The sequence below is a fragment of the Lutra lutra genome, chromosome 17 (assembly GCF_902655055.1).
Source record: "Lutra lutra chromosome 17, mLutLut1.2, whole genome shotgun sequence".
NCBI classification, from domain to species: Eukaryota; Metazoa; Chordata; class Mammalia; order Carnivora; family Mustelidae; genus Lutra; species Lutra lutra.
Genome location: NC_062294.1, coordinates 44,321,843 through 44,336,736, shown reverse-complemented (window position 1 = coordinate 44,336,736; position 14,894 = coordinate 44,321,843). Strand labels below are relative to the sequence as shown.

Below are 14,894 nucleotides of genomic sequence, written 5' to 3'. Positions count from 1 at the left end.
TTCTGTTCATGTTACTGATTTCTGCATTGTTTAAGCATACTTTTAAGCAGTCAAAGCTATTTAGGCCTATCAATGTCAGTTTTCTCTCCAAAATATTTTCTATAGCAGTTAACCTCTTAAAACTTAGAAACTAAGGTAATTTGCACTTTGGATTTCTTTCATATTGGGAAACTAGAATCAGCATAAAAGATCAACTCCATAAGAGCAAATTTCTGAAATGTTATTAATAGTGTAGAAGCAGAAAAATTCAAAAGTAATAATTTTTGGTCCTCCATTTTAGAAGTTTGGGAAGTTGATGAACAGAGCAAGAAGCAAAAGGAAACACTTGTAAGGAAAGTCACATCCATCTCCAAGAAAACTCTGATTAAGGAAAATGTCATTGAATGTAAAAGAGTTACAAAAATATTTCCTTTGAGCTCAGATATTCTTACTTCAAGACAAAACTTCTTTGATTGTGACTCACTTGATAAGGGTTTGGAACATAATTTAGATTTACTTAGTTATGAGAAGAATTGTGTAAGAGAGAAAAACTATGACTATAATAAGTATGGGAAGCCTTTTTACCACTGCTCATCCCATGTTCTCACCCCCTTTAAGTGTAATCAGTGTGGACAAGACTTCAGTAATAAATTTGACCTCATCAGACATGAAAGAATTCATTCTGGAGAGAAACCCTATGAATGTAAGGAATGTGGAAAAGCCTTCAGCAGGAAGGAAAATCTCATTACACATCAAAAAATTCATACTGGGGAAAAACCGTATAAGTGTAATGAATGTGGAAAAGCTTTCATTCAGATGTCAAACCTTATTAGACACCAGAGAATTCATACGGGAGAGAAACCTTATGCATGTAAGGACTGTTGGAAAGCCTTCAGTCAAAAATCAAATCTTATTGAACATGAGAGAATTCATACTGGAGAAAAACCCTATGAATGTAAAGAATGTGGAAAATCCTTCAGCCAGAAGCAAAACCTTATTGAGCATGAGAAAATTCATACGGGGGAGAAACCTTATGCATGTAATGAATGTGGTAGAGCCTTTTCTCGAATGTCATCTGTTACTCTACACATGAGAAGTCACACAGGGGAGAAACCCTATAAATGTAATAAATGTGGAAAAGCCTTCTCTCAATGCTCAGTATTTATTATACATATGAGAAGTCATACAGGTGAGAAACCCTATGTGTGTAGTGAATGTGGGAAAGCGTTCTCTCAAAGTTCATCCCTTACTGTACATATGAGAAATCATACAGCTGAGAAACCCTATGAATGTAACGAGTGTGGAAAAGCCTTCAGCAGGAAAGAAAATCTCATTACACATCAGAAAATTCATACTGGAGAGAAACCATATGAATGTAATGAATGTGGGAAAGCTTTTATTCAGATGTCAAACCTCATTAGACACCAGAGAATTCATACTGGTGAGAAACCTTATGCATGTACAGTATGTGGGAAAGCCTTTAGTCAGAAATCAAATCTCACCGAACATGAGAAAATTCATACTGGAGAAAAACCCTATAATTGTAATCAATGTGGAAAAGCTTTCAGTCAGAGACAAAATCTCCTTGAGCATGAAAAAATTCATACTGGAGAGAAACCGTTTAAATGTAATGAATGTGGTAAAGCCTTTTCTCGAATCTCATCTCTTACTCTTCATGTGAGAAGTCATACAGGGGAGAAACCGTACGAATGTAATAAATGTGGAAAAGCCTTCTCTCAGTGCTCATTACTTATTATACATATGAGAAGTCATACCGGTGAGAAACCTTTTGAATGTAATGAATGTGGGAAAGCATTCTCTCAAAGAGCATCCCTTTCTATACATAAGAGAGGGCATACAGGTGAGAAACGCCGAGTGTACTAAATGAGGGAAAGTTCTTTTCTTAAATTCAACCCATGCTTTGCTTTATGAAACATACTGGCATAAACTCAAAAAAATGAACAAGATCTTTATGGAAAAATTGTAAAGCTTCATTGAAGGGCATAAGACTTGAATAAATCGAGAGAAATACCGTATATACAGATGGGAAAACCCAATATCATAAAAATATCAGTTCTCCCAGAATTAATTTATAGACCTTATGTAGTTCCAAACATCTAACATGAATTTTCTAGGATCTTTGCAAAATAATTCTAAAATTCATGTGAAATGGAAGTCCCTGGATTGCCGAGACAATTTTGAAAAGGAGGAGACAGGACACATCTTCTACCATATACTACACAAAAGTTGTGGTTGTTAAATAGTGTCTTATATTAGAGCATAAATAGATAAATAAACAGATTTTACAGAATAGAATGCCTAGAAATAAATCAGTGAATATACATGAATTTGGTGTATTAGTAGACATGATATCATGAATCAGTAAAGAAATGAAACCGCCAATAAAATTTGTTGAAGTATTTGGTTCTCCATATTAGGGAGAAAATAACTACATGCAACCTTACAATATATAAAGAAACAGAATTCCAAAGGATTTAAACACTGGAATCTGAAAAGCCAAAATGAAGTTCTTGGAAGGAAATACAGGATGTTGTCTATGACTTTGAGGCAGGGAAACATTTTTTAAAAGATGAAAGGACTCTGCAGTTCCATTTCTGTATTTGCATTCTAAAGAAAAAACACCCATAAGAAATATATATATAAACTGAAAACAAGCTAAATACTGATGGGGTAATGGATAAATAAAGTGTGATACAGTCAAGTAATGAAATAGTATACAGCCGTAAAAAGTAATAGACTAGATCTGTATTTTGTAACATGGATAGTTATGTAAAACAGTGTAGAGTGAAAAAAAAAAAAAAAGATCCCCAAATGAAACATTGTATAATGACATTCATGTAAACTGGAGTTAAATCATGAACAGTTTTTAGTATTGAAATATGTTTCTAGTATTGAAATATGTATGTATTTAAAATAGACTAGAAGGGTACATACCAAATTATTGTTAGTATTGTCTCTGGCAAGAGATTAGGTTTGAAAGTGTTGCTCAAAAGGGGCTTTAGCTTTATTTGTAATTTTTATGCCTTAAAAAAGAAGATTGATAGCATATAAAATCTTAATGATAACCAGTGGCAATATGGATGTCCTGTCTTAATGGAGTTTTTTATAGTTACTTCTTAGAATTTATGGGCTAGGGGAAGCCTGTGCCCATAGAAAAAAATATTATGATGGATCCCTATGCCCTATCAGATGCTGAACTATTTTATCAAAAATATTTCCAGAAAAGTAGTAATTGGAAATAATTGTCCTATTTACTACATATAATATGAAATTACCATACTCTCAGTATGTCTTACGTTACTTGGCAATAGATTTATTGTATTTGTAGTGATTTAATTAGTAATATATTTAAAGTCATTATGGAGACAATAATATTGTCCTGAGAAATTGACTATGTGACATCAGTTGTCTTGCCCTGTAAGACATACAGACAGACAGACAGACAGACATCAGTTGTCTTGCCCTGTAAGACATACATATATACATACAGACAGACAGACAGACATACAACCAGGATAAACATTAATATCGTTGTTAATCATTGCAACATTTTGAAATGAGAAAACCTTTTATTTTCTTGAGATGGCCATAAACAGTTTTGTAACATAGCTTCACTTTAAACCTACAGATCATTTTATTCCTTTCTCAACCCCTGATTTACATGACCTATCTCATTTTGGGTGGTAATGGTCTCGGACCCTGAGCAGTGATAACAGAATTCCTCTAAAAAGATCTCATTCTCTATAACAATATATGAACCAACCCTTACTTAAGGTAATGTTTTATTACAACATCTCTACAATATTACTTGATATACAGAAAACCATTAGTGCCTTTATAAAAAAGAGATTAGAATTGAGGCTGTTGATCAAAAGGGAACCTTAGCAATGAATGTTTAAATGTTAAGTAAATTTGTTTGAAGGTGATTTTGCAAAACAAAACCTCAAACTACAGTTGTGATATATAAGCATGACTGTTTCAATTTTTACTTTTATTAGCTTTTTTTTAAAAGCTTGACAGTGATTTATTACAGTTACAAATTGCAGGGAGTGATTTTCCTGTAAATAACAGTTTACCAAAACTTAAGTATCTAAATGAGTTTTGTCATTTCATAGTCTCTTCTTTAACAGGTTTTATGCTAAGTCCAATTTTGCCAGCACAACTAATTTTTGTGGACTTCTTAAAAAATAATTTTCAAACTTTGTTATCTGCATAACAAGACCTGTGTTTGATGAGGACATGCAGAAATTGGAAATCTTGTGCATTTTTGGTAGGAATGTAAAATTGTATGGCTTCTGAGGAAAACAGTTTGGCAGTTTCTCAAAAAGTTAAACTTATAAATTACCATATGATTCTGCATTTCGGTACCTAAGTAGAAATCCAGAAGAATTGAAAGCAGTTTCAGTAGCTCTCTCTCAAATTGATCCTTGTCAACCAATGTTCATAGCAACATATTTGGTATAGCCAAAAAATGGAAACAATCCATCTGTCCCACAGTGGATGAATGGATAAACAAAATGTGAGATAGACATATAATGGAATATTATTCAGCCATACAAAAAGAAAGAAATTCTGACCCATACTACAATGTAAATTTACACCTTGGAATCATTATGCTAAGTGAATTAAGCCGGACTTTTATGTTCTTTTATGAGCAAAAATTGTATGATTCCACTTATATGAGGTAACTAAAATAGGCAAATTCATAGAGAAAGTAGAATAAACAGATTACTGCGGTGGGGAGGAAGAAATGGAGAGTTAGTATTTAATGGGGACATTGGTTCTGTTGCATATGAGAAAATAGTGATGATGATTATATAACATTATGAATGTATTTAATGCCACTTAATTGTACACATAAAAATTGTTAAAATATTGTCTTATGTTATTTATATTTTAACACACATGCACATACACAAGCTTAAAAATACCCTATTTTGTAATGCCAACATCTGAGTTACTTAAGTCATTCTCTATTGATAACTTTTTCTCTTGATTCTTTCTCACCTTTCCTATATTTTTGCTTATGTAGTAGTTTTGATTGTATACTGAACATTGTAAATGATGTGTAGTAGAGATTCCCAATTTTTTTCTAAGATTTTATTTATTCGTTTGAGAAAGACAGAGATTAGCACACAAACAGGGGGAGAAGCAGGGGGAGAGGGAGAAGCAGGCTCCCCGCTGAACCAGCCAAGAGCCTGATGTGGGGCTTGTTCCCAGGACCTGGAGATCACGACCTGAGCTGAAGGCAGATGGCTAACCATCTGAGCTGCCCAGGCACCCGAGATTCTCAATTTTGTTATAATATTCTGGAGAATGTTGACTTTTGTCCTAAAAACACTTATCTTGGCTCGATTTAAAATCTTGTCTCTCTCCCCTCAGAAAAGCAGTAGCTGAAATATCTGCTATTCTTTCAGTCTTCTGTTGATTCCTATAGACTCTGGAGTTTACATAAATTTGTGAGGTTCAGGCATCCGTCAAAGATTTGGGCCAAATTTTTATGTTGATATTGAATCTCCTCTCTGTAGCTCCCTCCTTTCTGGGATTTAACTATTTTTGAACTACTTTAGCAGCCTCGAACTTCGTCCTCTAACTTCTCAGGCCATTTAGACTGTGGCTTTCTACTTGAATTCAGCTACCCTATGCCACAGAGGTTTGGAAGTACCACTATGTGATAATCTGTATAAATATTAATGTCTCATGGTATACTTTTTTCCAAAGGTCAACTTCCCTTCATTTTTTGCCTGCTTTTAGTTGTTCCCCAATGCCTTCACATTGTACTTGTGTGTGTGTGTGTGTGTGTGTCTGTGTCTGTGTCTGTATGTGTGTGTCTGTGTGTAAAATCTGTGTAGTCTAGAGTTTATTATCTTTTATGGTAGTCTGAAATAAGGTAGTTTGCCACTAGCAAAAGTAGAACTAGAAGATGACATTTGAGCAAAGGAAGTGAGGGAATGAGTGATGGAGAATAAAGAACACTTAACTATAGAGAACAAACTTCAAAGACACTGCAAGGGTCCAGGCACCTGGGTGACTCAGTCAGTTAAGTGTATGCCTTCAACTCAGGTCATGATCCAGAGTCCTGGGGTCAAGCCCCATATTGGTCCCCCTGCTCAGTAGGGAATCTGCTTCTCCCTCTCACTCGCTCGCTCTCTCTCTCAAGTAAATAAATACAATCTTAAAAACAACAACAACAAAGACTTGCAATGAGGACATGCTTGACATATTCAAAGAATCGTAAGGAGTAGGACATATGGTCAAAGTAAAAGATGATAGTAGTAAGTGATGAAGTTTAGAAAGAGGTTGGGGATCAGATTAAGTAGTACCTTGAAGAGGAGTCTAGGAAGGAAAATAGGTTTTGTAAAAACTGGAAAACCATTGGAAGGCTTTGAGCAAAGGATTGACACAATCTGACTTATGTTTTAAAGGAATTGCCTTATAGGACCTAATGATAATAGAGGGTAGAGGAGGAAGAATGGAACCAGAGGTAGAAATCAAGAGGCTTGAGGTAATAGTCAATTAAATCTGGGTGATAGTGGTTGATGTATTGAGAAGTAGACATTTCTTGAGATATTTTCAAGGTAGAGCTTTAAAGACTTGGCCATTAGGTTTGGTGTGGTTCATTAGAGGAAGAGAAGAATCAAAGCCATTGCCAAGATTTTTGGCCTGATCAACTTGAAGGATGCAGTGTCCATCTGTTGAGATGGAAGAGCTGCAGGGTAAGCTGTTTGTAGAGTCTAGATGGATAGGAAGACATGCCTAGATTTCCAAGCACAGGAATATCCTAGACAGAAGGATCTAGAATCCAGGGGAGAAGTATGACTAGTGATACACTTTCATGAGTTGTTAGAATATTCATTGTAATTAAAGTCAATGGACTGGATGAGAAAAGATCTAGCGACTGACTGGTGGGGGGGAACTCCAGCATTTAGAGGTCAGAGAAATAAAGAAGAAGTAGCATAGGAAGCAAGAAATTGAGAGCCAGGGAATTAGGACAAAAACCCAAAGAGGGTAACGTACTGGAAGAAAAGTGAAGGAAGTGTTTTAAAAAGGAGAAAATAATGAACTTTATCAAATTTTGTTAGCTGGTCAAGTGAAGACAAGACTGGAAAAACTGACTGTTGAGTTATTTACCAATGTTAAAGTCACTGGTGACCTAGTAAAATTCTGAGAGTAAAGAGGTAAAATGACTATAGTGATGGGAGACTTTACAATCTCTCTAATTGCCTGATTAAGCAGACAAATGTTATTAGGCTTATAGATAATTTGAACAGCACAATTAACAAATTTGATCTATTGGGACATACCTAGAACATGTAGCTGACAACTTCAAAATACACATTCCTTCCAAGCAAATACAAAGCATTTATGGAAGTTGACCATTCAGTATCAATTTCACTCATGTAATTTAAGAAACGAAAGAAAAAAAGAAAGAAACCAAAAAGAAGAGTCTTAAATACAGAAAACAAACTGGTAGTTGCCAGAAGAAAGATGGGTGGGGGAAATGGTGAAATAAATAAAAGGGATTAAGGCTCTAGTTATCATGGTGAGTACTAAGTAATGTATAGAATTGTTGAATCTTATTGTACACCTGAAGCGCAACACTGTATGTTATTTATACTTCAATAAAAAAAAAGTATCAACAAATATCAGTAAATGGTATCTCAAACTGCATTCATCCACATTGCAGTTAGACCAGCCATCTGTTACAAAAAGCGTAGGACCTCTCAGTGTATCAGAAAACAAGTTATCAAAGACTCCTGGGGTCATTCAAAAAGACATAGGAGTCAATTGAAAGGACTTTTACTGGCCAAAGATAATTATAACAAGGAAACGACTAATAACTACAGAGGATTGAAATATAGCAATTTGTAAAATCCATAAGATCAAATGCTGGAAGAAAGCAAGAAATCAAAACTCACTTTTTGTCACTAATGGTAGTGGTACCAACTCCTTATATTGAAAACATGATAATTAAAACGAAAGAAAAAATGTGGGGCACCTGGGTGTTTCAGTGGATTAAAAGTCTGCCTTCAGGGCGCCTGGGTGGCTCAGTGTTGGTTAAAGCCTCTGCCTTCGCTCAGGTCATGATCCCAGGGTCCTAGGATCTATCCCTGCATCAGACTCCCTGCTCAGCACGAAGCCTACTCCTCCCTGGCCCTTTGCTCCTACCCCCGATGCACGCTCTATCTCTCTCTCTCTCCCCCTGGTGTGAGCATGCTCTCTCTCTCTGTCAAATAAATAGTAAAATATTTTTTAGAAAAGAATTAAAAATGTATCCTGCTTTCTCCATATGAATTTTATTTCATAGTACCAAATAGTCCTAATAGAAGTATCAAATAGCTCAATAATCTATATGGAAAAGTTCTATGCGGAAAAATTTTAATTAATAATTGTAAGAAGGCGGGAATTAGAAAAATCAGTATTTTATAACCACAACAAAATACCCATTCAAGCATTAAGCATCAATGTATGCTAAAACTAAATAAAAGGTGATTGAGAAATGGATATTTTTAGGATACCAAAATGTCACTCTACATAAAATGCAACTTTGAAGTGGAAAGATCAGTTTCACCACTGGCCAATCTCAGCCTCAAAGTAGAACAATAAAATATTATGTACTAATTGATGTTATATAAAGACAAAGCCAATAATTTTTAACATCTAATCAAACATTTAATTTCATTTAATTAAAATGTGGAGGAAAAAAATAATGCCATGGGACGCCTGGGTGGCTATCAGTTAAGCCTCTGCCTGTGGCTGAGGTCATGATCCCAGGATCCTGGAATCGAGTCCTGCATCAGACTCTTTGCTCCACAGGAGGCCCGCTTTTCCCTCTGTCTGCCACTTCCTCTTCTTGTGCTCACTTGCTCACTCTCTCTGGCAAATAAATAAGATCTTTAAAAAAAAAGTTAAATAATGCCAAAAAGAAGCAATCAGTTAAGTCCCAAATATATTTTTTTTGTGCAACTCACCCAATTCATTAAGGCAATGACATGAAAAGAGGAATATTCTATATTAAGAGACTTGAGAGACCACAATCAAATGCAATGCATGAACCCTATTTGAGTACTTTTTTTTTTAAATGAAAACAATAGCAAAAAGATATTTGTAAGTATAGTGGTAACTTACTGCATCTTTCTGATGACTAATGATGTAGAATACCTTTTTGTATATTGTTGGCCATTTAGATATCTTCATTTGTGAAGTGCCTGTTGTAGTCTATTACCCATATATTTATTGGCTTGTCTGTCTTTATTAATCTGTGGATATATGTTCTGGATATATAACCTTTGTCAGATATATGCATTATTTTCTCCCAGTAGCTTGATTTCTTACTTTTTTTTTTAAGACTTCCTTTATTTATTTGACAGAAACCCAGCAAGAGAGGGAACACAAGCAGGCAGAGTGGGAGAGGGAGAAGCAGGCTTCCCACCGAGCAGGGAGCCCAACTCCACATTGCATGTGGGGGACTCCATCCCAGGACCCTGGGATCATGACCTGAGCCAAAGGCAGATGCTTAATGACTGAGCCACCCAGGCATCCTGGTTTTTTATTTTTTTAACAGTGTCTTTTAATGAGCAGAATTTCTTAGTGACATCTAATTTATCAATATATTTTATTTTATGGTGAGTGCTTTTTGTGTCCAGTTTTTTTTTTTTTTTACAGAGATCACAGGTAGGCAGCGAGGCAGGCAGAGAGAGAGAGGAGGAAGCGGGCTCCCTGCCGAGCAGAGAGCCCGATGCGGGGCTCGATCCCAGGACCCCGGGATCATGACCTGAGCTGAAGGCAGAGGCTTTAACCCACTGAGCCACCCAGGCGCCCCCAGTTTTAAATATCTTTGCCTATAGTGGGGCACCTGGGTGGTTCAGTTGGTTAAGCATGTGCCTTCAACCCAGGTTATGATCCTGGAGTCCTGAGATGGAGTCCTGTATCTGGCTCCCTGCTGAGCAGGGAATCTGCTTCTCCCTTCTTTCTGCCCCTCTCTCTACTCATGCTCTCTCTTGCATTCACTCTCTCTCTCAAATAAATAAATAAAATCTTAAAAGAAAAAAGAAAGAAAAGACCATCCTTTAACCATTGAATTTTAGTGGCCTCTTTGTCATAAATGAGGTATCTAAATATGCTGTCTGTTTCTGGACTTTCTATTCTGTTCTGTTGATCTGCTTACCTATTCTTGCACCAAACCAGTCTTATTTACTGTGACTTCAGCACAGTCTTGATATCTGGTAATATTAATCTGTCAGCTTCTTCATATTTCCTTAGTTTTATAGATCCTCTGCATTTCTGTACTTACTTTGGAATGAGCCTGCCAGTTTCCACAAAATTGTGCTGCAATTTTTATTGGGAGCACATTGAATTTATAGATCAATTTGAATGAAAATTGGCGTTTTAATAACAATCTTAAAATCAATGAATGTGGGGAGTATGGGGGGAGCCTCAGTCGATTGGGCTTTAAACTCTTGATTTCAGCTCTGGTCATGATCTCAGGGTCATGGGATTGGTCCTCCCTGTTGGGCTCCCTGCTTGGTGCAGAGTCTGCTTGAGATTCTGTCTTCCTCTCCTTCTGCCTCTGCCCCTGTTCGTATGTGCTCTATGAATAAATAAATAAATAAATAAATAAATAAATAAATAAATAAATAAAATAGTTTTTAGAATTTTTTTAGAAATCCATGAATGTGGTATTTCTAGGCCACCATTCATTCCAGTACTGATGGAGAAACCATATCAGGCCAGTGAGGAAAGAAGGAACAGTTGAATCAGTGGAGCAGGAAAATTTGGTATTTTATTTGCCAAACAATGAAATCTGGCCTTCAACAATACACAGAAATAAAGCCATAGATGAAGGGTTTTCATGTTAAAAAGAAAACTTAAGAGGCACCTGGGTGGCTCAGCTGGTTAAACATCTGCCTTCAGCTCAGGTTATGATCCAATGTTGTGGGATCAAGCCCCACTTTGGGCTCCCTGCTCAGCAGGGAGCCTGCTTCTTCCTCTGCCTGCTGCTCCCCAGATGCAGTGGGGAGTATGCTTCTCCCTCTCCCTCTGTTCCTCTCCCTGCTTGTGCTCTCTTTGTCTGTCTCTCTCAAATAAAAAAATTAAAAATCTTAAAAAGCAATGCAAGGGATGAATGAACACAGGATTCAGGATGATATTTGATCCTTTGGGAGCAGAAGGGGGATGGGAAGGGGCTATATATAATTATATATAGGTTATTATCAAGGTTATAGATATTATGCTGGGTGGTGGATTCATGAGTGCTTATAACATTATTTAAAATAAATAATTCCATCAATCAGTTTAGGATAAATTATGATATTGTGACAAAATGTGTCGAAAGTCTTAATGACTTACAACAACAAGGAAATATTTCTCATATTCACATCCATTGTAAATTGGCAGCTGTTCTGCTCCATATATTACCTTTATTGCAGGACCCAGATGGAAGCAGCAGCACTTCATAGAACATGACAGTCTCATGGCAGAGGGAAAAGACAGATTAAAACCATTTAAAGCTCTAAAAGCTTCTGCTCTGAACTGGCATATTTCATTTTTACATAGTTCCATGTCTGGTATCAGTGGACAGGAAGCATAATACTGATATTATGTTTTAATATCGAAATCTACCACACTAACCAACTAAATAACCCAATGTAGGCCCTGAGTGGACTTGATGGCATTGTATGTGTATAACCCAAGGGTTTTTATTTATATATTTATATTTTATATTTATATTTTCTATATTTATATAGAAAATATATATGTATATATAATAATCTATATAAAAATAAATATATATGTTTGTTTTTATATATAACAGCACAATTTATATATATATATGTATATATATGAAACTATAACTATAACTATGTGCACCTGAGGGGCACCTGGCTGGCTCAGTCAGTGGAGCAACCTTGATCTCAGGGTTATAAGTTTGAGCTCCACATTGGGTGTAGAGATTATTTATACTCTTAAAAAAAACTTTTTAAAAAATTTTGTGCATTCCCTATGTGTACCTGAAGTAAAAGTATCAAAACCCAGCAAAACAAAAGATAACGTTAGGAGGCATGGATCTGATATCTACATTTATTTTCAATTGAATTACATTCCTTATCATTCTCAAATCCAAACAACGTCCTAAAACTTGACTGAATGAGCTCTAAAAGAAGAAGTTCTGGGAGAGAAAAAAAATACATATATGTATATGTATATATACATATATATATAACCACCTACTTCCCAAGCTGTGATTAAGGTATAGTATCTGTAAAGTCAAATTTTTCAGATGAAATTGTGATGCAAGAGTGCAGTTAGGTGCCCTATGATTTTCAAAAGGTGAGTTGGGGGTCTCCATTTCTATATCGACTGTGTCCCAAGAATTACTAGGAAGGGTTTGTAGGATTTTGCTCAAGTAAGAAGGATGAGTACATGGTTTATTTAATCATGTTAACATTAGCCTTTCTTTTTGGATTTAATATAGTGGGTCTCAAAGTTTGCCAAAAGGCAACCTAGATTTTGGTTAGTTTTGTTTGTGAGAAAGTTTGATTATTTTGAGGTCGCGGGGGGGAAATGGGCAAGATCTCCAACAGGACAGAATCCCATGACCTATGGATCCCTACCCAGCCTAGAGTAAGTCCTTTCACCAATTGAATGGGGACTGAGTATGCTGAAACACTCTAAAATGTGTAGGGCAGAGGCCAAGATCCTTGGGGTCGAGGGTATTTCCAGTTCAGAAGTGTGGGAATGAGGGCAAAGAGGAAATGAAAGGTCAGTGCTATTTTAAGATTGAAATAAACTTTCAGGACTTATGAAGGCTTCAACACACTTAAAATCAAATGTGGCAAAAAAAAAAAACAGCCTACATCAAGATTATTTTTATATGTCTACAGAAAACTGTGTTGAGAATTAAATCTGCAAATTGAATTTTAGAGACTTGAGATTATAAATGGCAATTTTTATATTGTAGTTCTTATACCTTAAAGCCTCTACATAGGTCCAAAATATTTGTAGGCCCTTGATTAGTCCACAGGTGTCAGGCTGTTTGCCCATCATTGCTTTTTTCCTTTTCTCAACCCTGACAGGGTTGAAACTTCCCCACCCATTTATTTAATGACTGAAGTTTTTCTTTTCTTTTTTATTCTTTTTAAAATTGAGGTATAATTTACATACAGTAAAAATAGAAAAATCTTAAGTATGCATTGTATGTATATAATTGTATATTTACCACCCAGGTCAAGAAATAGAGTATTTCCATTCCCTCAGAAAGTTCTCTTGGCGGGGCACCTGGGTGGCTCAGTGGGTTAAGCCTCTGCCTTCGGCTCAGGTCATGATCTCGGGGTCCTGGGATCGAGCCCCACATTGGGTTCTCTGCTCAGCAGGGATCCTGCCTTCCTCCCCTCTCTCTGCCTGTCTCTCTGCCTACTTATGATCTCTCGGTCGAGTAAATAAATAAAATCTTTAAAAAAAAAAAAAAAAGGTCCCTTGGCTTCTTCCCGGACAATAACCAACCCCTTCTGAGATAATCATTCTTCCCACTCCCATTTCCATAGATTAGTTTTGCTTATTTTAGGGCTTTATGTAAATGGAATCGGACAGTGTTTTTGGTATCAGGCTTCATTTGCTTAGACACTGTGAGATTCATCCATGTTTCTGTGGTGGCAGCAGATTCTTTTTATTGCTGAGTAATCAGGGCATAATTTGTTTATCCAATCACCAGTCGATGAATAATTGGGTTTTTCCGTTTGGGACTATTACAAATAAAGCTGCAATGAGCGTTTATATGCAAGTCTTTTGTATAGATCTATGTTTTCATTTCTCTTAGATAAACACCTAGGAGTGGATTAGGTGGATCCTACAGAATGGATATGTTTATGAAAGTTCTCAATTTTTGATACTGTTAATTAAGTGTCAGTAGATTCATTTTTCTTAGCTTGGCAAGCCATGGAAACTTAGCCACTGATTTATACTGATATCTTTGTATACCAACAAATACAGATGAACATCAGCTGTACTGGCAGCTGCTTTGGTTAGAGTGCCAGGGCAAAAGCCAGGGTAGAGCTTCAGCAGCTGTTTCTGGAGCATAATTAATGACTAGTCTAGTGTTCCCAGATAACCAGCTGCTCTTTCTCCTCTACCTAAATTTAACAACTGAAAGCAACATGAGCAGCCATTTTAGGTAATACTCCCAATATAGTTTCTGTTACATGAGCTTGGTAGAGAGCTATGCTATGACTGGTGCCCCATTCCAAAGTTGTCTCTTCCCATTGATGATACCTCTGCAAGTTTTAGAGAGGTTCAAGTCACAATCAAATTTGTATTAGCCTCAGCCTTTCTGATTTTACATTCTTGTTGCGTGTTGGACAGTAACTTTCTAAGATCTGGTGTCTAAGGTGCAAGTGTGATTTCTGCTTTGTCTGGGAGTTGTTTGAAGGGACAAATACTGAGGGGAGAGAATAAGCCGTTAAGTGTTATTTAAATGGGAGGCATCAAAACTGATCTGATCTTTAAATCAAAGTGATAAAGTGGAGGTGGACACAAAGGTGGATGACTTCGCAGCAGAAGGCAATAAGGCATGTCCCATAGGATGACTAATGTCTTCATGTTAGAGGTGCAAGAGGGGTACCTCTGAATAAAAGAATTTATCTCTTGCACTTTCTTAGACACTGGTGTAATCTTTAGTATACACCCCAGGGTGGGACAAACAAGTGCTACAAGAGGAAGATTATAGCCAGCCTTGAAATTGTCTTAAGGATGTAAATGTGGGGGCGCCTGGGTGGCTCAGTGGGTTAAGCCGCTGCCTTCGGCTCAGGTCATGATCTCAGGGTCCTGGGATCGAGCCCTGCATCGGGCTCTCTGCTCAGCAGGGAGCCTGCTTCCTCCTCTCTGCCTGCCTCTCTGCC

The 14,894-nt window shown here is 36.6% G+C and overlaps 1 protein-coding gene across 9 annotated transcripts in view; it reads left to right on the top strand.

Annotated features, from left to right (window-relative positions):
• ZNF568 (zinc finger protein 568) overlaps positions 1-14,894 on the top strand; it is a 67,443-nt gene that overhangs the window by 24,666 nt on the left and 27,883 nt on the right. For 7 of the 9 annotated variants that reach the window (XM_047709435.1, XM_047709434.1, XM_047709439.1 and 4 more), the window contains one exon: positions 281-3,423. In XM_047709435.1, coding sequence (XP_047565391.1) covers positions 281-1,863 — 1,583 coding nt within the window. In that variant the 3' untranslated portion in view covers positions 1,864-3,423. Of the gene's footprint in view, positions 1-280; positions 3,424-14,894 lie in introns of those variants that run through there. The other 2 variants (XM_047709443.1, XM_047709440.1) reach the window with 2 other exon arrangements.